The 24,461-nt window shown below is 43.0% G+C and overlaps 1 protein-coding gene across 2 annotated transcripts in view; it reads left to right on the top strand.

Moving 5' to 3' along the window:
• The window catches only part of ptprga (protein tyrosine phosphatase receptor type Ga), a 239,652-nt gene that overhangs the window by 56,151 nt on the left and 159,040 nt on the right, over positions 1 to 24,461 (top strand). For both annotated transcript variants that reach the window (XM_029113688.2, XM_029113687.2), the window contains exon 2: positions 8,793 to 8,897. In XM_029113688.2, the coding sequence (XP_028969521.2) occupies positions 8,793 to 8,897 (105 nt within the window). The remainder of the gene's footprint in view (positions 1 to 8,792; positions 8,898 to 24,461) is intronic.

Genomic DNA, 24,461 nt, shown 5'->3' with positions numbered 1-24,461 from the left:
ATAGCAGATCAATGCAGGGAGGAGACACCCAGAGGAGGGGCCGCTTGGAGCCGCCGTGTGTCTTCAGCTGCCTTTTCCACGACACTAAAGACCTATTTGAGTAATGTGCCTCTGACATGCTTTCGTGTTGCCTCCCAGTGTTTCTGCTTCATGGACGATGCACTCGCGCTTTGGGTTTACAGCTCTCTGTTTCTCTCGCTTTATTCCCCTTTCCCTCGCCTCTGCGTGCTGCTCTCGCTCCCTTTGGCTAAGAGCGTAGTGAATTTACCCCATGCCGACTTGTTTTGGGAACTTATTCCCTCATCACTGCTGCTTTCTCTACCCGCTCTCAGTACCATAACCCAGGTCCAACCTCAGCCACTGTATGACAGCCCAATGCCAGGTCCGACCGACCAACCAAACACCAGCCGCCATTCCTCACATCCCCGGCACCAGCCCCTATTCCTCCCCTCTTTTTCTTACCCGGGCCACTGTGCCTGGCTTCTGCCTGGGGATCTCGTCACCCACTAGAGGGTGTGGAGGACTATTACAGTCCCGCAAGGTTTATTTAACATGACAGATTTGACTCTGTGTTTATCCCAGTGCCAAGCCTTTTAGACCGCCAGTATGTGTTTGTTTGAGAGAGTAAGAGGGAGTTTTTAGGTGTGTTGGTCTTTATGCTTGTAGGCTTTTGTGTGCATGCGTGTCTGTGTTTGCTTGCCGCAGATGTCCTTCAGCTGTAAAGAGGTTTTGGAGAAAGATGTAAAGAATGCTAATGAAGTGTATCATGGGAGTGAGGACTGCCCTGGCCGGCTGGCTCACACAGCATGTGCTGTGTGTGCGTGTGCGTGTGTGCGTGTGTGTGTGTGTGTGGGTGTGTGTCTGCATGTGTCTGGACACCCCATGCTACCTCCTTGAAACCGCTGAAGAGAAGAAGAAAAAAAAAGACATATAAAAAAAGCCAAGGTTAAGTACATCAACACAGGATTCGGCTCTGCATTTTAATTAAGTGAGAGCAAACAGGCTTCAATAGCTTCAGTGGCTGGCCTGCCATGATGGATGGATGGCAGAAACCAATGTTCTCCATTTCCCTTCTCAAGAGGAACTTTTGTGTGACTCACAGTGTGGAAACAAAATCGGGTCAGCCAAAGTGTCAGGATTTTTCAGCTTTATTGAGTTCTGGCAGTAAATGTACACAGCACAATCACAAGTCATGTTTTTGGCATTCATGTCTATTTTATTTTCCATGCATTCTTACTGTGTTTGTGTGTGTATATGCTGCAGATTAAAGACAGCTCTATATAAATGCTCTATCCTTGTAAATCGTAGCGTTGACACGGCGTACACCATTGGTCATGTCAAATAAGAGCCAATCAAAACCTCATTCTCCCTATGAAACCACCAATGGCACCTTCATTCTTTGTTTCCAGGACACAGCAGAACTGTCTACTTTATTTGGCTTTCTGTTAAAGCCCAAGCCTCAGCCGTGGGGGAGTTTTATAGTCCTACACTCTGAGCCTTATTAGATTCCATCTCCCCGTATCATTGTTTCTGCAGAGATGGCTTGACAAAAATGTCAGCCCCCAAATATCTGTCTTATAAGAGCACATTCCTCTAACGGGAAAGTATAAATCAATTAGGTCAGAATTCATTTAGGCCAGTGCAGCAGAATGGAACCTCTGGCAGATTAGATCATAGGAGACATCTCTAGCATTGCCTCTGCTGTTAAACAAGGACTTTCTTAAGTTCCCTCAAAATACTATGTGCCGCTCCATGCAAAGAATCTTAATGAGGTGTGTTTTAAAAGACAGGGTTTTCTACATCACTAGCGCATGACTGCTAGTGTTTTCATGTGGTGGTTCGTGGCTTGTGTGTGTGTGTGTGTGTGTGTGGGTCTTTGTTGCATTGCCGGCCATGTTGATGTTGATACTCTTTGACTGAGTCTAGGAGAGTGGTGATGGTTGTTTTGGAGAGATAGGGCACTGGATAGGATCAAAGTAGAAGGATGCGCTCTATGGGAATTGCAGTCTTCACCCTGGGTGCTTTTGCCAATAGTTTGCAATATTTACTATTTCTTAAGTATAATTCCATGTGCTATTAAACCTTGTGAGCCCCTTGTGACTGATTTTAAACCGGCACTACCAGTCAAAGCCTGTTCTCTCCTCTCACTTTTCTCATTCCTCCTCCACAGAGAAGGCCTCTGTTCTTTTATTCCTTCTTCCTCTCCTCTTTCCCTCCTCTCCTCCCCCTGAATGGTTGCCAGGCAGCAGGCTGCCCATCACTGTTACCCGGCATCTGACTGTATGAGAGTGGCCTGGGTTTCTCCTCTCATTCAATCCAGACTCTGCTTTCTATCCCTCCCTTTCCTGTTTCCCTATCAACTCCACATATTCCGTATTGTTATGTTTTCATTGTCAGCGGCCTTGACAGTCATTTTCTTCTGTTGGAGTTCTGGGTGATAGTTTTAGTTCTTGTGTCTCTGGGCTTGGACACTGTGGACTGCCTGACTGCTTTAATGGACACCTGTGTAGATAGTAACTCTCTGCTAAATGTCTGGCGATGTCAAAAGCAGTCCAGTCATGCAATGACAGGGTTAACTCTTGGGGCACCCAGGCACGTGTGTCTGTTAGAGAATGAGACTGAAGGGTGAGAGACAAAGGGAGAGAGAATGAATGACAGAGAGAGAAGCAAGAAGAAGGATAGAGGGACGATACGTTTGCCGTGTATTGAGAAGATAGGGTGGGGCTGTGCATAATTACATTTTCTGTTGGGAGGGTATTGGGAATCGATAATGTAATTCATAGAAAAGCCATGGACTGGCCCCTCATTGACATTCAATGGCATGCTCGAGCTTACATGCCCAAGAATTAAAGAACCGAGAAAAAAAGGGTCTGTCATTGAAATAAAGAGTCACCCATTGTTCAAATCAAGCCCTTAAGTACCCACAATGCCCAGCGAGTAGCCCCTTAAAATTGTATTAAGCTTTGATTGACATCACTGGTGGCCCAGTGTCCTTGGTGGGACAGTGCAAACGTGTGGCCAGCCAGAGCTCCGACTGTGTAGGCTTACCTGCACTGGGAAGGTCAAGTGTAATTACAATATGATTTTTTGTGTGTTCGTATTGCAACATCCGCAGTACTTTTTATGGTGTCACTGCACAATCACTGCGCTTTGACTGTTCCTATTTTTGCCGGAACACATAAGCGGAGCCGGCCAAGAAGAGCAAATGTCTGACTGAGTGACTGAGTGAGTGAGTGGCTACCCATTGTTAAATAGCGTAGTGGTTAGAGATGCGGACTGCCACCCAGTAGACCGGGTGTTGAATCTTGACAGGGACAAGAAAGATTAGCTGAGGATAAGCTGGCTACAAGCATCAGTGGCTACATACAATAACCAAACAAACAAGCCAAAAGGAAAATACAGCTGCATTGGCTGAAATGATCACAAAGGCAGGAAATTCACTACAAATTCAGTCCTGTTTACAGGCCTTTGAAATGCGGAGCTAAAATCCACTAGTATAGAACACTGTTTGGGTCTTTGCATCGCAAAATTTGTGTTAAGTTTAATAACACTATTTAATGCTGAATAAGGTACAATTTACATTGAAAAAGCCTATTGACCAATTAGCACTTAAATATTAACTGTTGTGACTTTATTATTTACGCGTACATTTTTTTACATATAGGGATTACACTCTGACACTGTATGTAATGCATACGTGCAGTGATTCATCTGTGTGTAATGATGCCGGGACAATTGTGTTGCACACATGTTGTTGCAGGAAAGGCAGCCTACAGTACTTTGGTCGTGGCTAGAAGGAAGTTTCACGTTGTAGAGATGAGGCAGAACACAAATGCAGAGTACTGTACAAATATGTTTTTTTATTCCCAAGACATACCGAAACTCAAGACTAGGCAACTCTCATCAGGGCTTGACAGGAACTCAACGTGACATTTAAGACTATGACTGACAGTGGGACAAGGAACTGGTTAGACTAAATAGGGTGGTGATCAAGGAAAGATTACGCACAGGAGAGAAGACTATGAACACAGGTGAATAAATGAACATAGAAACAGAAAGACTAGAACTTAAAGACACTGAACATAAAAATTCACCAACTGTTAGAGGAAGGGACTAAACTCCTATTCCCTTATGCAAGGTGGCTAGGACTACTGGCCAGAAGTTTCTTTACTAAAAAGCTAGCTGATGTACTCCTCAAACAAAAATATAGCTATCAATGTGAAAACATGTTTTTAACTCAGAAAGCTGGCCAGAAAATAGCTAACTGATGATTGATGGAAACAATGTTCTCCACAACTACAACAAAAGATGCTCGAGGTCTGAAACCACCTATAGCAGTTAACCAAGCCAGAACAAATATAGCTTGCAAATACAGTTATTGTAAGATTTCATTTCAAATTATATACCTAATAAGTCGGAGTCACTGTTTTAGCATGTCTTCCACTCTGTCTTGTTATGAAATGGAATTACTGTGTGTGGTCTTCCCAAACTAGCTAGATTCATGTTCCAGTCTGCCCAGACTAACTGCTGAATATACAAACCCGATTCCAAAAAAGTTGGGACACTGTACAATTGGGAATAAAAACAGAATGCAATGATGTGGAAGTTTCAAATTTCAATATTTTATTCAGAATACAACATAGATGACATATCAAATGTTTAAACTGAGAAAATGTATCACTTTAAGGGGAAAATAAGTTGATTTCAAATTTCATGGCATCAACATCAAAGTTGGGACAAGGCCATGTTTACCACTGTGTGGCATCCTCTCTTCTTTTTATAACAGACTGCAAACGTCTGGGGACTGAGGAGACAAGTTGCTCAAGTTTATGAATAGGAATGTGGTCGCATTCTTGTCTAATACAGGCTTCTAGTTGCTCAACTGTCTTCTTTGTCGCACCTTCCTCTTTATGATGCGCCAAATGTTTTCTATGGGTGAAAGATCTGGACTGCAGGCTGGCCATTTCAGTACCCGGATCCTTCTTCTATGCAGCCATGCCATTGTAATTGATGCAGTATGTGGTCTGGCATTGACATGTTGGAAAACGCAAGGTCTTCCCTGAAAGAGACGACGTCTGGGTGGGAGCATATGTTGTTCTAGAACTTGAATATAACTGTCAGCATTGATGGTGCCTTTCCAGATGTGTAGGCTGCCCATGCCACACACACTCATGCAACCCCATACCATCAGAGATGCAGGCTTCTGAACTGAGCGCTGATAACAACTTGGGTTGTCCTTGTCCTCTTTAGTCCGGATGACATGGCGTCCCAGTTTTCCAAAATGAACTTTACATTTTGATTAGTCTAACCACAGAACACTTTTCCACTTTGCCACAGTCCATTTTAAATGATCCTTGGCCCAGAGAAAACGCCTGCGCTTCTGGATCCTGTTTACATACGGCTTCTTTTTTGACCTATAGAGTTTTAGCCGGCAACGGCGAATGGCACGATGGATTGTGTTCACCGACAATGTTTTCTGGAAGTATTCCAGTATCCCATGTTGTGATTTCCATTACAGTATCATTCTTGTATGTGATGCAGTGCCGTCTGAGGGCCCGAAGATCACGGGCATCCAGTATGGTTTTCCGGCCTTGACCCTTACGCACAGAGATTGTTCCAGAATCTCTGAATCTTTGGATGATATTATGCACTGTAGATGATGATAACTTCAAATTCTTTGCAATTCTTCTCTGAGAAACTCCTTTCTGATATTGCTCCACAATTTTTCGCTGCAGCATTGGGGGAATTGGTGATCCTCTGCCCATCTTGACTTCTGAGAGACACTGCCACTCTGAAAGGCTCTTTTTATACCCAATCATGTTGCCAATTGACATAATAAATAGCAAATTGGTCCTCCAGCTGTTCCTTATCTGTACATGTAACTTTTCCGGCCTCTTATTGCTACCTGTCCCAACCTTTTTGGAATGTGTAGCTCTCATGAAATCCTAAATGAGCCAATATTTGGCATGACATTACAAAATGTCTCACTTTCAACGTTCAATATGTTATCTATATTCTATTGTGAATTAAATGTCAATGAGATTTGTATATTATTCCATTCCTTTTTTACTCACAATATGTACAGTGTCCCAACTTTTTTGGAATCGGGTTTGTATTCACAGAAAGGCATGTCTTAAAGGTTTAAGTTCCAGACAGACAATGTTGGATCAGCAGGTTAGCTAGTTGAACAAAATCAAAGTGGCCTGTTCTCCACAGTATTCTGCATGCATGTCTTTAATAATTCTGAAAATCAAAGTGGCCTGTTCTCCACAGTATTCTGCATGCATGTCTTTAATAATTCTGAAATTCTGCCTTGTAACAATTCTCAATGTTCAGTAGCATTGTGGTTAGAGACATGGACGTGTGTGCGTAAATTCTTAGATTGGAATCCCCGGCCTTTTTTTATTCTTACCGCGGACTCTTGTGTGCAACTTCGCACCCCTGGCTTGCTGGTGTTATGTAATTACCTTTTTGCCATTGAGAAAGCTTGTATCTTTTTCCTGACACTTGGCTAGAATGTGGGAGATCACCAATATGGCATTGCAAAAGAACTAAAATGCTGGTTTGTTATTGTGTTAAAAAGTCATGGTGATTACCCAAATCATAAGTCTAAAGGTTAAGTACCTTGACTTGACCCATAGAGAGCTGCTGTCTAAGCCCCCTCCCCGGCTCACCACAGTCACTTTTACCCATGTGCCGGCTGAACTAGGCTTGCCTAGTTTTTTTCTTGGTAAAGTGCAAACCTGTATTGATTTTATTCCTACCAACAGTACATTCTGTCTCTCTCCACTTACTCACCCTGTTACAAAATATTTTCCTGCCTCTAAACTACTATTCAGTTTCAACAGGAGTGGCTTTTTAAGGTGAATAGGGCATAACCTGGCTCGCTTTGCAGTGAATAGCAGTCCAGCAAAGATAAACAGATGCTCACAACCGGCAGAGGCAGTCAGACCTGTGTTCAGTATAAAGGACTGTTTGTTTATGTATGGAGAGGAATGATTTCCTTGTCTGACGCACAGCCAAGGAAACCATTCAGCTCCAGCATGTGTGAAACAATATAGAACTACTGAGCATGAATTAAAGATGTATTTTTGCACACTTTTCTGTTACTGATTTAGTTATATATTATATATAATATATATGATAATATTAAATATAATATTTTTTACCAATTAATTAGCTACCCAGCTTTTTGGAAGCAATGATGATGAACAATGAATTTTGCCATTTTCCCTGTTTGTGACTGTAAATGAGCTAGATGAATGTCCATCATTTCTGTGATTGGTTCACCCCAGTGAACATTCTGCACCTGGACCTCGATGTCACAACACATTAGTGTAGTGCTGAAATGCCACTGCAGAATTACTCCCTCATTGATGCTAAAATGGACACTATACTTTACTGTAATCACAAGGTCAAGAGCCAAAAACAAAGCTATCAACTTTTTGCCACCATTCCTTTCGGGTAACTTTTATATAAAAATAAATGGCATAGAAATCATGGAATGGTCAAAATGCCAGCATTCAGGTTTGGTGTGAATAGGAATAATGTATCAGAATTATCAGAGGCAACAGTATACCTCAGGTCCCCTGGTCACTTGCCATTACCAAGCAAGCTAATGTTAACTTGCAAGCTAGCTAGTTCACTTGCTCACCATAGCCTTATGATGTTAGCTAAAGGTCAAATAACTTAAATGGCTAGCAAAAATGATTCCTGTTTATCATTATTGGCAGGTGCTAATATAGCTAACCAATCACTGTAGACAACTAGGCTGACACTAGATTAATAATACATACATTGTTAAAGTGATCCGAAAATAAATGATATAACTAGAAATTATAACTTGTTGTCTTGCAGTTCAAGACAGACATTTTGTCTGGCCATTTGTGTCAAAGAACTCTTTGCTTCATATTTAAACACAAACTTCGGGCACATATTTTATTTGTCTGTTTCGGTGCAATGCATGAAATAAGATTGGTCACTGAATAGTTAACATTTTGCAGTTTCTTTATGACAGCGTGGCAACATTTTTGTTTATTATCCACTGTAAATGTTACAAAGTACAATTCTTAATTCAAAACAATCTTTAAAAAATACTTGAAGAAAAATATACAAATTAAGTTAAAATACTTGAAATAGCAACTCAATTACTGTAACGAGAGTATTTGTAATGTATTAGTACCACCACTGCTTTGTAGCCTCAGGTATACATTTTAAGTCAGATGTAATGTAAAATGGCAGTTACCCCCAGGTACTGCCAAAGCCCATTTGTGGCACAGCAAGGTGAGGGGCAGGAGCATGGGTGACTCTTACCCAAAATCCTTAGCAGCCAGCAGCTCACATCTCAGAGCCCCCAAAGTCACAATGGGCTTGGCATGATTAGATCTGACAAAGGAAGGACCGCACACACAACCACACACACACACACACACACACACACAACCACACGAAACCCCACAACCACCATCCTCTCTTCTATCTCAGTCCCACCTCTGTGGTGGGGCAGTGGATCAGAATAATCAAAGAGGCAACATCACACCTCAGGCTGGTCCCCTGCTCTCTGCCTCAGTGCTCAGATATATCCTGCCTCTACCAAATGAGCCACGATATTTATCTATGTATCTGTATTCATGCCTACGTTTTAAGAGCATTGTTTTTGCTTTTGGGTAGGATTTTTTAGTGAGTCATTAATGAGAACGCTGTCAGCAGTTAATATGCTTTTTTGTTCTATCACAGTGAGCAATTGCAATAGCATGTTGGTTACATCTTTGCTCTTTCTTTTATCCTCACAGCATTGACAGGAGGGCAACCTGTGTCCACGCAAGGGAGCCAAGATGGCGGAGCGCCCAGGACCAGACTCAGGAGAGCAGCAGAGGAGTCCTACTGGGCCTACTCAGGTGTGTAGCACAAGTGGTGTGTATGTGTGATCTGTGTGTGTTTGTGTAACTTCTGCATGGCTCTTACACTCTCTCTCTCCCCTCTCATCTCCCCCCTCTCCCCCACTCCCCCATTCACCCTGCTCTTTAGAGCCCTGGCCTCAGGGATTCTCAGAGCTTTTTATTTTATAAATGTTTCTGTGGAGAAAAAGGGACTTCGGTTGTCCCTCTGAGCGATATTTGCAGAGGAGGAGCATTAATCTTTTACTGTGCAACCAAGCCTCAGGCAACAAATGATCTTTATTTTATTTATTTAAATATTTCTGTTCCCATGTCTACTCTAATTGTAGCCCGTCACTGCTTTAAAGTAAGGGGCTTGTGGCAAAGTGGAGCTGGTGACAGATTCACTTAGCGAGCTGGGTATTGATGCTAAGATCTACTGATGGTCTTTTGTGTCATGGCACACTTAATATTAAAGGCTTATATAAGTCTATGATGTAACTGTGGGTATAATTTCAGCAAGAGGAAAACAATACACATTAAATAGGACAGTCACAGATATCTCTCCATTTTGTAAGATGGATGGACAAAAGTATTTGCTGGTGCTATATAATGTAGGGTTTCTGGTGTGTGCGTCTGTGTGTTTGTTCATGTGTGTGTGAGAGTCAACTGAGGATATGAAGTAATGCTTGGTTTTGAAAATGCTGATGGCCCCAAAACCTTTCATGTGAATGAGCTGTGGCAGCCTCGCAGCCCACCCTGATATTTAATAATCATATCAATCCCTCAGGGCCTGGTCGGGCACCCACTGCTTTTGATTCCCAGAACAGCTGAGAGCCTTCCTCTACCTCACTACCACCACCAGCAATCACGCACCTGTCACTAACACTGAACTGCTGGCATCTCTCTCGACCTCTTTCTGGGCCTTAGGGATCTGCAGGGGAGGACAGTCTGTATGTAGGACTGTCCCTAGATATGGCCTGGGTTTGGACACAGGTCTGAGTTCTCCACTCTCTATTTACCCTGTAATGCTTGGTCCTCCCTGGCAGGCCAATGGGTTAGTATGCTGTGCTTTAGTGAGGTTGCCGTATGGGAAACTGGTGGATCTTATTAGAACTACTGTAGCTAGTTTGGATGGAACATTGCAGGGCGCCAGTGCTGTCGATAGATTCCACAGGATAAGCATTTAAAACAAGACCAATTGTCAGCACAATCAAATTCCAATGTGGCTTTTACTTATTTTTCCCCAACTCCCAACAAATTTATTGTCTTGTTCCTGTACTGCTACCATTCACTCCCAGTCATTCCTGAGTGTGGAAGCTGGTGTCTTGTTAAATAGTAGCACAGAGACTTATGGGGGAGGTATCCTCTTAACCTTGTATTGTGAAAAATACAGCCTTGCTGGGCTAGGCTACACTCCAGCAATTGTCTTGTTCCATTTATTATATTTAGTGTTATGTGAAATTATGTCTTCACAAGCTATTGTTGTGAAAGATAAATAGATAAAGATCAGTTACATTTACTGCTATCTGCTAGCTTTGCTGACTGCTGTATTATTTTAAACGTGCTGTCCTTGTGGAGATCGTACTTACAGTTGGTAATAAATGGAACATCAGCGCCCCGCCAGCTTTTTTGAAAAATAAAAACACCTGTGGTAACCTTGGTTACCCATTGGCTCATAGCAAAAGCTTAACCTTTTTCCAAACATAATTTTCTTGTCTGCTTGTTTTAGTCAATTACGAAAAGAATAATTCAGTCATTTTCAGTGATTACTCTTTTGCTGCTAAGTGATATTGATACTTTAAAACATGTAAAAGCCTATTGTGGGGCTTTTCTCATGCCTTTTTTCATGATGAATTATAACAGTTAGCAACATGAGACAGATTAGCCAACTGCTGATGTAAAAAGGGCTTTATAAATACATTTGATTGATTTCATTTTATAAGTGATTGCAAGCAAGCTACCGACTGAAACATAAAATTAAACAAAATCGCAAAAACAGATATACCAGTGGCCTCTGAATGGCGTGCCGGTAAAGTCACTGCCTTGTCATTTGGGTGGCCAGGGTTTAAGTCTGACTCTTGCTTCTGAAAAGGTGAAATTGCCCAGCGCTGCCTGGGGTTAAGGGTTTAGTAATCTAATTGGCTTTCTTTGCCTCATTGTGCTCCAGTGAAACCTTGTGGTGGCTTGAGCCCCTTTGAGGTACATTTTTGGTAGAAGGCCCGGTTGAGCCAGCACTGTGATAAAGACCAGAATGTCATCAGAATGACAAATTGTCATTGCAAATTATACATGCTAGAAGTTTAATTTATTAGTTGTTGGCAAATCTGAAAATAAAAACAACTGAATTCAATAAAACTAGTTTCTGAAAACAGCTTGTCAAACTAGCAACGTGTGGGAAGATTTGACTGCATAGCCCCACTCATGCCATGACTGCAACATGGATGGAAGAAATTAATGTTAATCACTTGTTAGGTTGTCAGATGTTATAAAACTAAATGACCCATAACTCTGGCAAGGTTTACATCAGAATGTCCTTATAGCCAGGTCTTAATTAAAGTATCCAGTACAAACCAAACAAATGACCTGGGTGATTTATGCCCTCTAGTCTACATAATTACAGTTGCTCCACTATGTATTTTAATGTGTGAGTTTGACTGAAACACAAGGCCAGATCAATAGACCCTCCCTCCCCAGACGTCCCTACCAATATTGAAGCTTGCATTTAAGTGTATTTGATAGAAAGTTCCACTTTTCCACTTCAGGAAATCATTACCTCAGTAGCATTATAAATCATCACCCCCCTATCTCCCTTCACCCCAACTTGCTGGATATTAATTTTAAAGCCCCTGTGGCCTCAATAAGTCTGGCATCAATGGGAGACGTACCCTAATTTATGAGATAGAGAATTCACCACCTTGTCCTTTTCATATCAGTCCTTATAACCCATTTCACATTTACTGGCAGACTTGAGTTGAGAGCGCTCTGCTTTTGTGGGCAGCCTTGAAGAAAAGGAGATGGAAGTTGATGATATGTTGTACTGTTAACTTTAGAGGACTAAGGGCTGTGACTTAAATAGACAGCTTATAAAGTTTCTGTGAGGATGTTACACAAAATGTTGTTTTTAATCCTCTTTATTCTGCTGCTTACTTAGTATGTTTAATTCCACTTTAATAAGTCCCAGGATTATTTGAGTGTGCTTTACTTATGATTTGTTCACATTTAATTTTTCTTTGTGTATTTCTGAGCAGGTCTAAATGCTGTTTTGATCCTCTATGCATATTCAATAGTGGGCCGTCGTGGAAAAAGGAAAGTGCCATTAGATCAATCTTGACTCTGTAATGCTACCGTAGGTCCAAAATGCTCTTATGGCTGTTTAATGCTCATTATTTACTGAATGGGCTTTTCAGACCGTATAATCTATGCATAGTGTTATGGCTTGTGTATTATCCAACACCTTTCAATGATTATGTCAGCACTCAGTGGAGTAACACAAGATTTATCAGAGTTAGACAAATGGGTGGGCATCTGGTCGTCATGCCAACCTTTACAGAACAGTCAGCCATAAAGGTGCAGGTGGTCATTATTCATTATGAACTCTCTTCACTCAGTATAATTATTCCTTCAAAGTCAAATAATGGTTAATAATCGGTGAGACAGAAAGAGACAAGAGACAGGTGGAGCAAGAAGGGGTAATATTGTATTAAGGCATTTGACGTTTGGAGAGAGCAGGGGAAAAGTGCCGCCGGGAAAAAAACAAGACCTGAAGATATCAACTTCTTATTGTGGTGTTCAAGCCTTCCAGTCTATTCTCTCACTCGTAGCTCCACTTCCCCCTGTCTGCAGTGGCACATCTCAATCTCTCTTTCACGCTGTCTGCCTTTCACACTTGCTAGCCTACTATGTCAGTCAGTGTTTGCTTGAATGGTCAGCCTTTAGCTGGTTTTAGTTGATACAGGAATGTTGTCTAGTATCTCTGGTATTTTTGAATGTCCCCATCTACCCTCAGTGTATACAACTTTTAAAAGCTCATAGAACAGATAAAAGCTCTGCGTCATCTTTCTCTGTCAAATTTAATTAAAATGGCATGGAATGTGCTATTACATACAAACATAAATATGTATTTAATAATATTAACTCAACAGTGAATAACAATTACAGTAAGAAGCGAATAGTGGGAATTCATTTTATAATAATGTTTAACTGGCTGCTACGGGTGTGGCAGGAAGATACATATTTTGACTCTAATATGACAAGAATATAGCATTTGTTCCATTTTTGTTGTTCTTACAACATTTTTATTTTAGTTTTTTAATTTTCAGGATTATATTTCACATACATCAGCATAGGTTTCACAGTGCAGGAGAAAAAGGACCTCTCTCTGTAGGCAGTGTGAGCACAACCTGTCCTCCTTGGGTAGACAAATCTGTCTATGACAACCTGTTTCAATGGTCAGGTCTGTACATAGTGAGTATTTTCTACATTTTCTATCAGTCAAAGTGTTCTATCAGTCTGTTACTGTGTATAGTCTGATTAGAGCCAAATAGTGTTGGAGTTTACTCTTGATTTTTTGTGGTGTCTTTCCAATATGTGATGTAATTTTATTTTTGTTTGGTGATTATTTGGTCGGGCCAGAGCTGTCCTGAGGCTTTGTTGGGTTGGTTTTTCTCACTCTTTTCTTTCTCTCTGTCTGTGCTAATACATTCACCTATAAAAACATCATGCCTTCAGTGGCGTAAAACAAATGGGAAGTGTGAAAGAAGCAAGGGGGAAAAATGAATGGCAGGAGGGAGAGCAAATGAGAAGCGATGGCAAGCGATAAATCTCTCCCTCTCTCGCTCTGCCAGGCATCTTGTCTTTTGTTGCTGGATGCTGTGGGCAGACCGTGCCTAGGTGCTGCGTTTAAGCATGCACCGCGTACGACCCGCACGGCCCATCATAAGGCCACGCTAATAGAATGACCCTGCACTGCTGACAGCAGCACACTCCTGAAAACGGAGCCGCACATCTGCCACTGCACCGCCGTAATTGTGCAATTTACTGTACAGCCAATATCCTGCCACCCTAATTGAATATGACTTTGTACTGTTTGAGTAATCTCTCCATTTTAGACCCTGACCCTCAGGCATGCCTCAGCCCTGAGTACCGAGAAGGAGGAGGAAGACAGAGGGGAGGAGGGAGCGTTAGGGAAGGACGGAGGGAAAGAGGGAGCGTTGGAGAGAAGGAGAGGCGTGAGGTACGGTGGGGAGTATCTGGCAGATAAAGCATGTAGGTCACATTGAGAGGCGGTGTGGCCCTGGCGATGAGATCATTACCGTCACCATTAGTGCTGCTGATGCGCCTTAACAGGGACACGTCGTTCAGCTTGACACGCGCAGACAGAGTGGCAGAAACCTTGTCTGGCTGAGTGAATCCTGTCTACTTGCTTGGCATTGTTTTCCAACCTCTCCTGACTGTTTGTGGGTGACTAGGCCTGGAAAATGTTCAGAAAGGCCATGGTGGGAGCGTGGTGAACACATCTGTAGTGGAGGTCTCTCCTCTTTTCCCTTCGCCTGTCCTCTCCTCTCATTCTTGCTTTTTGTAAGCATAGCAGGGGACCGAGAAATACAGGGAGGGATGGAGGGATGGAGGGAGGGATGGATGGTGGGAGGCAGGGAGGGATGGATGAATGGATGGAGGGAGGGAGGCAGGGAGGGAGGCGGGAAGGGATGGATGGAGGGAGGCGGGGAGGGATGGATGGTGGGATGGAGGGAGGGATGGATGGAGGGAGGTGGGGAGGGATGGATGGAGGGATGGATGGAGGGAGGCAGGGAGGGATGGAGGGAGGGAGGGAGGGAGGGAGGGAGGGAGGGAGGGAGGGATGGATGGATGGAGGGAGGGAGGGAGGGAGGGAGGGAGGGAGGGAGGGAGGGAGGGAGGGAGGGAGGGAGGGAGGGAGGGAGGGATGGAGGGAGGGAGGCAGGGAGGGATGGATGGAGGGATGGAGGGAGGGATGGAGGGAGGGATGGATGGATGGTGGGATGGAGGGAGGGATGGATGGAGGGAGGCGGGGAGGGATGGATGGAGGGATGGATGGAGGGAGGCAGGGAGGGATGGATGGAGGGAGGGAGGGAGGGAGGGATGGAGGGATGGAGGGATGGATGGAGGGAGGCAGGGAGGGATGGATGGATGGAGGGATGGAGGGAGGGATGGAGGGAGGGATGGATGGAGGGAGGCGGGGAGGGATGGAGGCAGGGAGGGAGGCCTTGTGGGAGGCAGGGAGGGATGGCTGGTGGGAGGCGGGGATGGATGGATGGTGGGAGGCGGGGAGTGAGGGATGGATGGAGGGAGGGAGGGACGGAGGGAGGGAGGGAGGGATGGAGGGAGGCAGGGAGGGATGGCTGGTGGGAGGCAGGGAGTGAGGGATGGATGGTGGGAGGCGGGGAGGATGTGGTATATTTCTCAATTTCCCCCAGAATGTAACCTGAGCCACAATATCAGAGATGAGACATTTTCAGCTGACCCTTTAAAAACAGAGGGTTTCCGTGGTAACAGAGTCAACAGTTTGAGTTTACTGTGCAGTCAGTGAGCACAATGTTGCTCCCATTGCTGTTAAAATAGTATCGCTATTAAACTAAATGTACACATACACATAATTGATTTTAAAGTAGTTTATGTCACAAAAACAGAGAGTGAAACACTAAAGAGCTCTGTATGACCATCTATGTCATAATCTGCCCACATTTGGCATTAACTTTATATCCTGAATGAATAGATGGAGGGAGGGGTGGATGGATTGATGAAATGATGGTTAGATGGAGCAGAGAATAAGATAGTGGAATTCGGGGGGAGTTGGAGACTTAATTAAATCTTCCTACCATACAGTACTCACAGGGGAGGGGTCTTGGTGGTAATATATATATATATATATATATATATATATATATATATAATTTTTTTATTACATAACATATGCAGAATAAGATATTACGTGGCGTTCTTTAAACATGCCAGCTTATTAGTAATGCAAAGCCTTAAGCTGCATTAGGATGAATTATGTAATTGTCATCTTTTTTCATAAATATATGGAAACATTCAGCTGTCAGCAAACAGATCCAGTCAAAGGAGGTGTGTGTGTGTGTGTGAGTGTGTGTAGATACATGAAGGTGCAGACCAGTTGGTTCAGCCTGACAGATGTTAGATAATCACAGATGAGGATAGAGAGAAATGAAGGAAGAGAGAGATGAAGAGAAAGAGGGAGAGACATGGAGAAAGACAGAGATGGAGAGAGAAATAGAGGGAGAGAGGGGAGAGACAGAGATGGGGAGAAATAGAGGGAGAGATAGAGATGGGGAGAAATAGAGGGAGAGAGGGGAGAAACAGAGATGGGGAGAAACACAGGGAGAGAGGGGGGAGACAGAGATGGGGAGAAACACAGGGAGAGAGGGGAGAGACAGAGATTGGGAGAAATAGAGGGAGAGAGGGGAGAGAGGGGAGAGACAGAGATGGGGAGAAACACAGGGAGAGAGGGGGGAGACAGAGATGGGGAGAAACACAGGGAGAGAGGGGAGAGACAGAGATTGGGAGAAATAGAGGGAGAGAGGGGAGAGAGGGGAGAGACAGAGATGGGGAGAAACACAGGGAGAGAGGGGGGAGACAGAGATGGGGAGAAACACAGGGAGAGAGGGGAGAGACAGAGATTGGGAGAAATAGAGGGAGAGAGGGGAGAGACAGAGATGGGGAGAAACACAGGGAGAGAGGGGGAATAACCCACCAGTAGGGGTAATCAGGGTGCAATCAAGAGCACTTCCTTGGAAAACCCATCTGCTGTAAAACCTTTGATCATGTGCAGGGAAACGGAATTCCCACTGGGCGCGGATCTCTGATTAGGTCGGGCCTCAGGTGTAAATAATATAGGAATTAAGCATGTGGCTGCGTTTCCTCTGAGCCGTCAGCAGGCTGTGGAGACAGGGGCTGGTAAGGGCAGAGGGTGGGGCTCTGGGCAGGCCCAAGGATACAGAGAACTCTGTGGGCCAGCTTAATGACTTAAAAGTGGAGCCTCCGATGAAAGGAAAGTGGAAAATCATGGGCAGAGCTGAATATAGAAGAGAGAGATGGGAACAAGAAGGGGATCACTCATTAGTGTTTAATCTGAAGCTGGAGAGTCTGTGTGTGTGTGTGTGTGTGTGTGTGTGTGTGTGTGTGTGTGTGCGGGGCGGGGATGTGGGGATGCCTATGACCCAAATGATTACTTAGGTCAATATGGTCTGTGCTGCAAGTGGATGTTTTGAACATGTGTGTGTGTGTATGAACATTAAGGCTGTCTGTTTGTTTGTGTGTGTTTGTGCACACTAAGGCTGTGTGTTTGTTTGTGTGTGTGTGCTTGGAAACTATTGCTGTGTGTTTTGTGTGTGTGTGTGTGTGTGTGTATGTGTGTGTGGACACTGTGGTTTTGTGTGTGTGTGTTTTGTCTGTATGTGTGTGTGTGGACACTGCGATTTTGTGTGTGTGCATTTGTGCACTAAGGCTGTGTATGTGATTGGCCACTGAGGCTCTGTATGTGATTGGCCACTAAGGCTGTGTATGTGATTGGCCACTAAGGATGTGTATGTGATTGGCCACTGAGGCTGTGTATGTGATTGGCCACTAAGGATGTGCATGTGATTGGCCACTGAGGCTGTGTAAGGTCAATCAGAGCTCTGTTTGCTTCTCCGTTTCTTCCCTGCCACCTTCTACTTAATTTACCTCGGACATGCACAAGTGTCCTCTCTCTAATTATTATTAATGTTGTGCTCCCCTGATTGTGTTTGTTTGTGTGTATGTGCGTGCGTGTGCGTGTGTGTGTGACTGTGTGCGTATGTGTGTGTGGATACAGTTTCTCTCTGTTGTGCAGTTGTAAAGTGGCAAATGGATTACCCAGAGCCGCACATAGTGAAATTGATGAAAGTTTATTTAAAGCTTGTGTACTCTGGGCCATTATTCATAACAGGTCTGGTAATATCACCACACACAAAGACTCTGGGGACACAGAGCCTGCATCTCATCTCTCTAGAAAGTAGAGGAGGGCTGTGTGTGTGTTAAGCATTCTGAGTAAAAGGTGGATCTAGTGAAGGAGGTGAGGGGAGGATAAATACAACCTATTTAGCTAAGCAGGAGGTGAACAGATGAAGTCAAAGTGGAGGGGGATTTGAGGATGATGTAGTTGAATAAGAGATGGTTGGAAATGTCAAGTGTAATGTGAGCTTGCCTCTGTATGGTTTGGATGCAACGGGATCTCACCGCTCTTGTTAGTATTCAACGTTTGTCCCGAGTTAAACATTTGTGGTTGAAGTGAAACTGAACTTCTATAGAAGAAGAGAACCTGGAGAGGTTGAGAGGTGAGGTTTGGTTTAGGTATTATGTTTAGGTGTAGGTATTTCTTGTGAATGGTTCAGGATAAGGTTTAAGGTGTGGGAAAGACTTAAAAGAAAAATGGAATGTGATATCAATAAACCAAATATTTGTCTCCATATGTATTCTCTCACACAACCTTTGGAGTCAAAGTCACTGTCTTGCCAAGTCTACTTAAATGTAATAGTGCTGAAGACTAGCCTGTAATATGCGCGTTGTCCTGTGGTGACCTGGCTCCTGGTGAACGTCTGAGGAAGATCCCTGGAGAGTTAGCAATGTTGTGTCCCAGGATTATGAGGGGTGAATTGTGTTTGTGTAGGTTTCTGTGTTTATTTACTGAGAGGGGTTAGATGTGCGCCCGCCTGTGTGTGTGTGTGTGTGTGTGTGTATCTTTCTGTCGCCCTTGAAGAGCAAACTCCGGAGTGCGGCTGTGATCCTGGCAGTGCCTGAGGCAGCACCAGTCCTCATAGCAGCCTCCCTCCCTCCCTCACACACACACACACACACACACACCACAGTTACTTGTTAAATCTATGTTCTTTGTCTAATTCACGTCATCTTCATTTTGGAACTGATGACGATGCTGTATTGGTCCAGGTTCTTCTTTTATCTCGATAAGACCTGGTTTAGGGAAAGTGGTAGGAAGCAGGAGAGAGATAATGTGTTAAAGAGTGAGAGGGATAATGCGTTAAAGAGTGCAAGGGAGGGGAAGAGGGAGATAGACACATTCTAGCTTCTTGGCCTTATCTTTCTGTTCCGGCTGTGGCTTGGAGAAGGTGTGTGTGTGGAACGGCCACTGAACGAGGCTCTGCCTTCTGTCTCATTCATCTGCTGTTGACATTCAAGGCTATTTCTTCTGCGAGGGGAGCAATGCGTCACCTTATTAATTATGCTTAAAATATTAAAAAGACTCCATCATGCATGAATTATTCATCCATTTCTCTGAAATCATCTCAGCTAAATATTTCTGAGTGTTGTCGTACATCATCCAGGAGGGACGAGGGAAAGAAGGAGATGGCATCCCAGTAAACAGACCAAGGAGTGTGTGTGTGCTTGCCTGTGTGTGTGTGTGTGTGCCTGTGTGTGTGTGTGCGTGGGTGTGTGGGTGGGTGTGTGTGTGTGTGTGCGCGTGTGGATGTGCGCGTGTGTGTGTGTGTTTGTGTGTGTGTGTGTGTGTGTGTGTGGGTGTGCGTGTGTGGGTGGGTGTGTGTGTGCGTGGGTGTGCGTGTGTGGGTGTGTGTGTGGGTTTGTGTGTAGTTGTGTGTGTGTGTGGGTGTGTGGGTGTGCATGGCTCCTCACTTCAGTTGGTGTACTGAAGTCTACTAAACAGAGCTGCTTGATTGGCTCAAATTATTTAGGAGAATTTGACCTTTTCCTTGTTTCTTTTCTCAAGACCTCTGGACATATGAGTTAAAGAGCTTTCCCTTGACAGCCCATATCTCATAGCTTTTTAGATATAGGTGAGAGATTGGAAAAAACAGGGCAGTGGTTAGGCAGGGTTAAAGGACACCGGATGTGAGACTAAGGCAGAGAGACTCATTTATACTTACAGTAGTTTAACATGCAACTCAGGACAGTTTAGAGACTTTCCAAAGCCTGATGGTAACATCTGTAGAGTGAGAGAGAGGAAAGGAAACAGCAATCTTATTAAGTGAAAAAGGAGGTGAAGCATAAGCTTTAGACATCCAGACTGAACCTGTATTCAGTGTTTTTATGAGACACCCAGACTGATCCTGTATTCAGTGTTTTTATGAGACACCCGATTGATCTTGTATTCAGTGTTTTATGAGACACTCAGATTTATCCTGTATTCAGTGTTTTTATGAGACACCCAGATTGATCCTGTATTCAGCGTTTTCATGAGACACCCAGATTAATCATGTATCTTGTGTTTTTATGAGATAACCAGATTGATCCTATATTCAGTGTTTTTATGAGACACCCAAATAGATCATGTATTCAGCGTTTTTATGAGACACCCAGATTAATCATGTATTCTGTGTTTTTATGAGACATCTTGATTGATCCTGTATTCAGTGTTTTTATGAGACACCCAGATTGATCCTGTATTCAGTGTTTTTCTGAGACACCCAAATAGATCATGTATTCAGCGTTTTTATGAGACACCCAGATTAATCATGTATTCTGTGTTTTTATGAGACATCTTGATTGATCCTGTATTCAGTGTTTTTATGAGACACCCAGATTGATCCTGTATTCAGTGTTTTTATGAGACACCCAAATAGATCATGTATTCAGCGTTTTTATGAGATACACAGATTGATCCTGTATTCTGTGTTTTTATGAGACACCCAGATTAATCATGTATTCTGTGTTTTTATGAGACATCTTGATTGATCCTGTATTCAGTGTTTTTATGAGACACCCAGACTGATCCTGTATTCAGTGTTTTTATGAGACACCCAAATAGATCATGTATTCAGCGTTTTTATGAGACACCCAGATTAATCATGTATTCTGTGTTTTTATGAGACATCTTGATTGATCCTGTATTCAGTGTTTTTATGAGACACCCAGATTGATCCTGTATTCAGTGTTTTTATGAGACACCCAAATAGATCATGTATTCAGCGTTTTTATGAGACACCCAGATTAATCATGTATTCTGTGTTTTTATGAGACATCTTGATTGATCCTGTATTCAGTGTTTTTATGAGACACCCAGATTGATCCTGTATTCAGTGTTTTTATGAGACACCCAAATAGATCATGTATTCAGCGTTTTTATGAGACACCCAGATTGATCCTGTACTCAGTATTTTTTATGCTCGTTTTCAATTAAATTGTAATTATCAGTGTGCTACAGTAAAGACAGATACTTTGATAGTTCGTCCCTCTCATCTTCACTGGTGCGCACATACACACATTATTTTTAATTCTCCATTGGCACCAGTGTAAATTATTAAGGAAATGTCATCCATAATCATAGTGATGATTTTAAATATACATATAGGAGTACAATGGATGTTGCAGTGCAAGGCGTATGTGTCTTTGGTGTGTAGGATGTGGCAGAGTGAACTGTGTGGGGGATTTCTGTCTGTGGAGATCTAACTTTGACTTTGTGTATTCATGTGGGATTCAGGAGTGCTACTCTGCGTATATTGCTGTGTTCTCTCCTCAGTGCCAGTTGATGTTGCTCACTCTAGCCTAATAAGGATGGGGAATCTATGCATAAGGAATCTGAGGAGACTATTGTAGAAGAACCACACTCCCTAGAGTTCCATTCTATTTAGTAAGTGTGCTTCTATTCATATCCGCTTATGGGTGTACTACAAGCCAGTGGTAATGTAAGGAAGACCTAATTCATTGGTTTCTGTCCTTATGTGAGAGATTGTCCTCCATCCCGTGCCAGCCTGCGATTTACAGCCACACTCAATGTCTGAGACGCCAGCAATGATGAGAGTCCCAATAGACCATCGCTCATAAACTTCCTGTGTGTGTGTGTAGACACTAAGGCTGTTTACGTGTGAATGTGTGTGTGTGTGTGCTCACTTGTGTGTGTGTTTATGTGGAAACTAAGGCTGTGTATGTGATTGGCCACTGAGGCTATGTATGTGATTGGCCACTGAGGCTGTGTATGTGATTGGCCACTGAGGCTGTGTATGTGATTGGCCACTGAGGCTGTGTATGTGATTGGCCACTGAGGCTATGTAAGGTCAATCAGGACTCTGTTTGCTTCTATGTTTCTTCCCTCCCACCTTCTACTTAATTTATCTCGGACATGCACAAGTGTCCTCTCTCTAATTATTATTAATTTTGTGCTCCCCCTTTATTAATAAGATTTTAAAGATGATCCTACCTCTCTTTCTTTGACTTTTTCCATCCTTATCTTGATTCATCTTGGTTATCGTGTAATGATCAGATCAGCAATTCACACTTGCTCTCGACCCGATCCATCTCTGTCTGACTGGAGCCATTGTGAGTGATGTGTCAGTGTGACTGAGCTACCTCCATCGCTCTCCGGCCCAAGTTCACCTCACACCACAATCACCTTTTAATTCCCTGTGATGTATTAGGCTGGCAGGAACCAATTTTGGAGCTCGAATTGGACCCTAAATCATCACATCACTTTCCCGGGCCACCTGTGATTCATCACCCCCCCAACAAAAAAAAAAAAGTATACATATATATTAGGAATGTAAATAAATTAGTAACTTATGATTGCTAAACTAAATATTGTATCAAGAGTTTTTTTTCTGGTCTTTTCCTTGAGGGTTGATGGATGGTGGTAGTGCAGTTTCCTCCACACTGTGCTTTTCAGCTGCCTTCAAACTGCTTCCTCTCCAGAAACAGAAACAGCCCCCGGCCAACCTCTGTGTCTAATTCAGGCATGTCACATACGGAAACACTCAGAGCAGAATCCCCTATAAGAGCACAGGGAGTAACAGGTATTCCCTTCCAAAATTCAGATGCTATGTGTCGATGCTCCGTCAGTCAACCGATGATTAGAATATCATCAAATATGGAGGTTCTTTTTAAGTCATTTTAATGGTTTATTGGACCGAAGTGGGTAAAGAGGAGAATGTTTTTGCTCAAAGTTCAGTGGGCGTGAGGGTGGTGAGCGAAAAAAGGAGAGGCGAAAAAGGAAACAAAAACGATGAGACAGCTTGACGATTAAGTTTGATGTATTTACGGCGCCACATGGGCTACTAGCAATACAGGTAAACACAAAGATCCATACAGAAACGGTGAAAACAGTGACTTGAATACGAAACTTAATAGACATTTGGAATCAGATGTGTGGAGGGGAGCGTTGCCGACGAGGCAGGTAGGGCAGGCATTACGGGGGCCAGATTTCGAACCTCGCAGGCTATGTTTATCGGATGTAAATTGTAAAGTGTTAGTATTACAAAGCAATTTATAGTCAAAAACATGTTTTTATTTGCTTATGTTGCTAATTATCATAATAAAGAAGATATGTAAATAATAACTTTGGAAAGTGTTCTTTTTTGCGCACAAAACCCCATTCAGTAATAAAGGGAACATTTTTACAAATTACGAAAAACACGTCTACAAATTACCCCCAAAACAACCACGTTTAAACCATTTAAGCAATTAAAATGAACAGAAATGCTATTTCTTTATGATGAAAAGTATGTACATCCTGTCCTTTATTATCATAAAAGTGGCTGAAATTAGAAACTGGTGCAAATGATTAAAACATCATTAGAAAGTTACTTGGGAGGATCCAGCCTTCTATAGATTATAAACTTGCTCTGGTCTTAGCCAAATGGGTGTTTAGTCATCATACCTATCCAAGGCCCTCAGAAGAAAGATTATTCATGCCTATGTGTCTGGGATGGGTTACAAAGGCATTTCCTTGTAATTCAAAGTACATAAATCCATTGTCCGCCGAATCATCTACAAATGGAGAAAGTTCCAGACCACTGGCAATTTACATAGGACAAGGTCGCCCCACTAAATTCAGCCAAAGAGCTGACCGAAAGTTTCTAAAAACCCCAGGGTACCAAACATCAAAGGACATACAGATATTCCTTTCCACAATCAATATCGAAGTGCATGAGTCAACTGTTATAAAGAGACTTTACAAACCTGGCCTGCATTGGATGTCAGGAAGGAAGAAGTCATTGCTCTCAAGAAAGAATATCAAGAAATTACGTGACAAGACAGATTTCTTTAGGAGAATGTGAGGCCATCTGTCAAAAAGCTGACCTGAACCGAACATAGATCTTGCAACAGGACAATAATCAAAAAGTTACAAGCATAACTATAAAACAATGGGGGAAAAAATGCCAAGAGCTCAATCCTATCAAAGTGCTGTGAAGGAATATAAAGCGAGCTGTGCATGGAAGAAAACCCCTGAATGTGACATGAAGTAGTAGTGTAAAGAAGAGTGGGAAAAAAAAGTTGATGATAGAGATTGATAGACATTTACCAAAAAGGGTTACATGAAGTTATTGCAGCCAAGAGGGGCAACACTTTCTCACATGACTGTAGCTCATAAAAAAGGCTGATTTTTAAGGTATTATTGTTAAACTATAAAGCAATACATGGACTTGCTCCTACTTACCTAATTCAAATGATCCAGCCATACATACCTACCCGTAACCTAAGGTCGCAAGATGCAGGACTTCTAATTGTACCTAGAATTTCTAAACAAACAGCTGGAGGTAGGGCTTTCTCTAATAGATCTCCACTGCTATGGAATGATCTGCCAAGGTTAGAATGGTTAGA

The sequence above is a fragment of the Esox lucius genome, chromosome 17 (genome assembly GCF_011004845.1).
Source record: "Esox lucius isolate fEsoLuc1 chromosome 17, fEsoLuc1.pri, whole genome shotgun sequence".
Lineage (NCBI taxonomy): Eukaryota > Metazoa > Chordata > Actinopteri > Esociformes > Esocidae > Esox > Esox lucius.
Note: the sequence above shows the minus strand (reverse complement) of the source record. Positions and strands in the feature narration are given on the sequence as shown.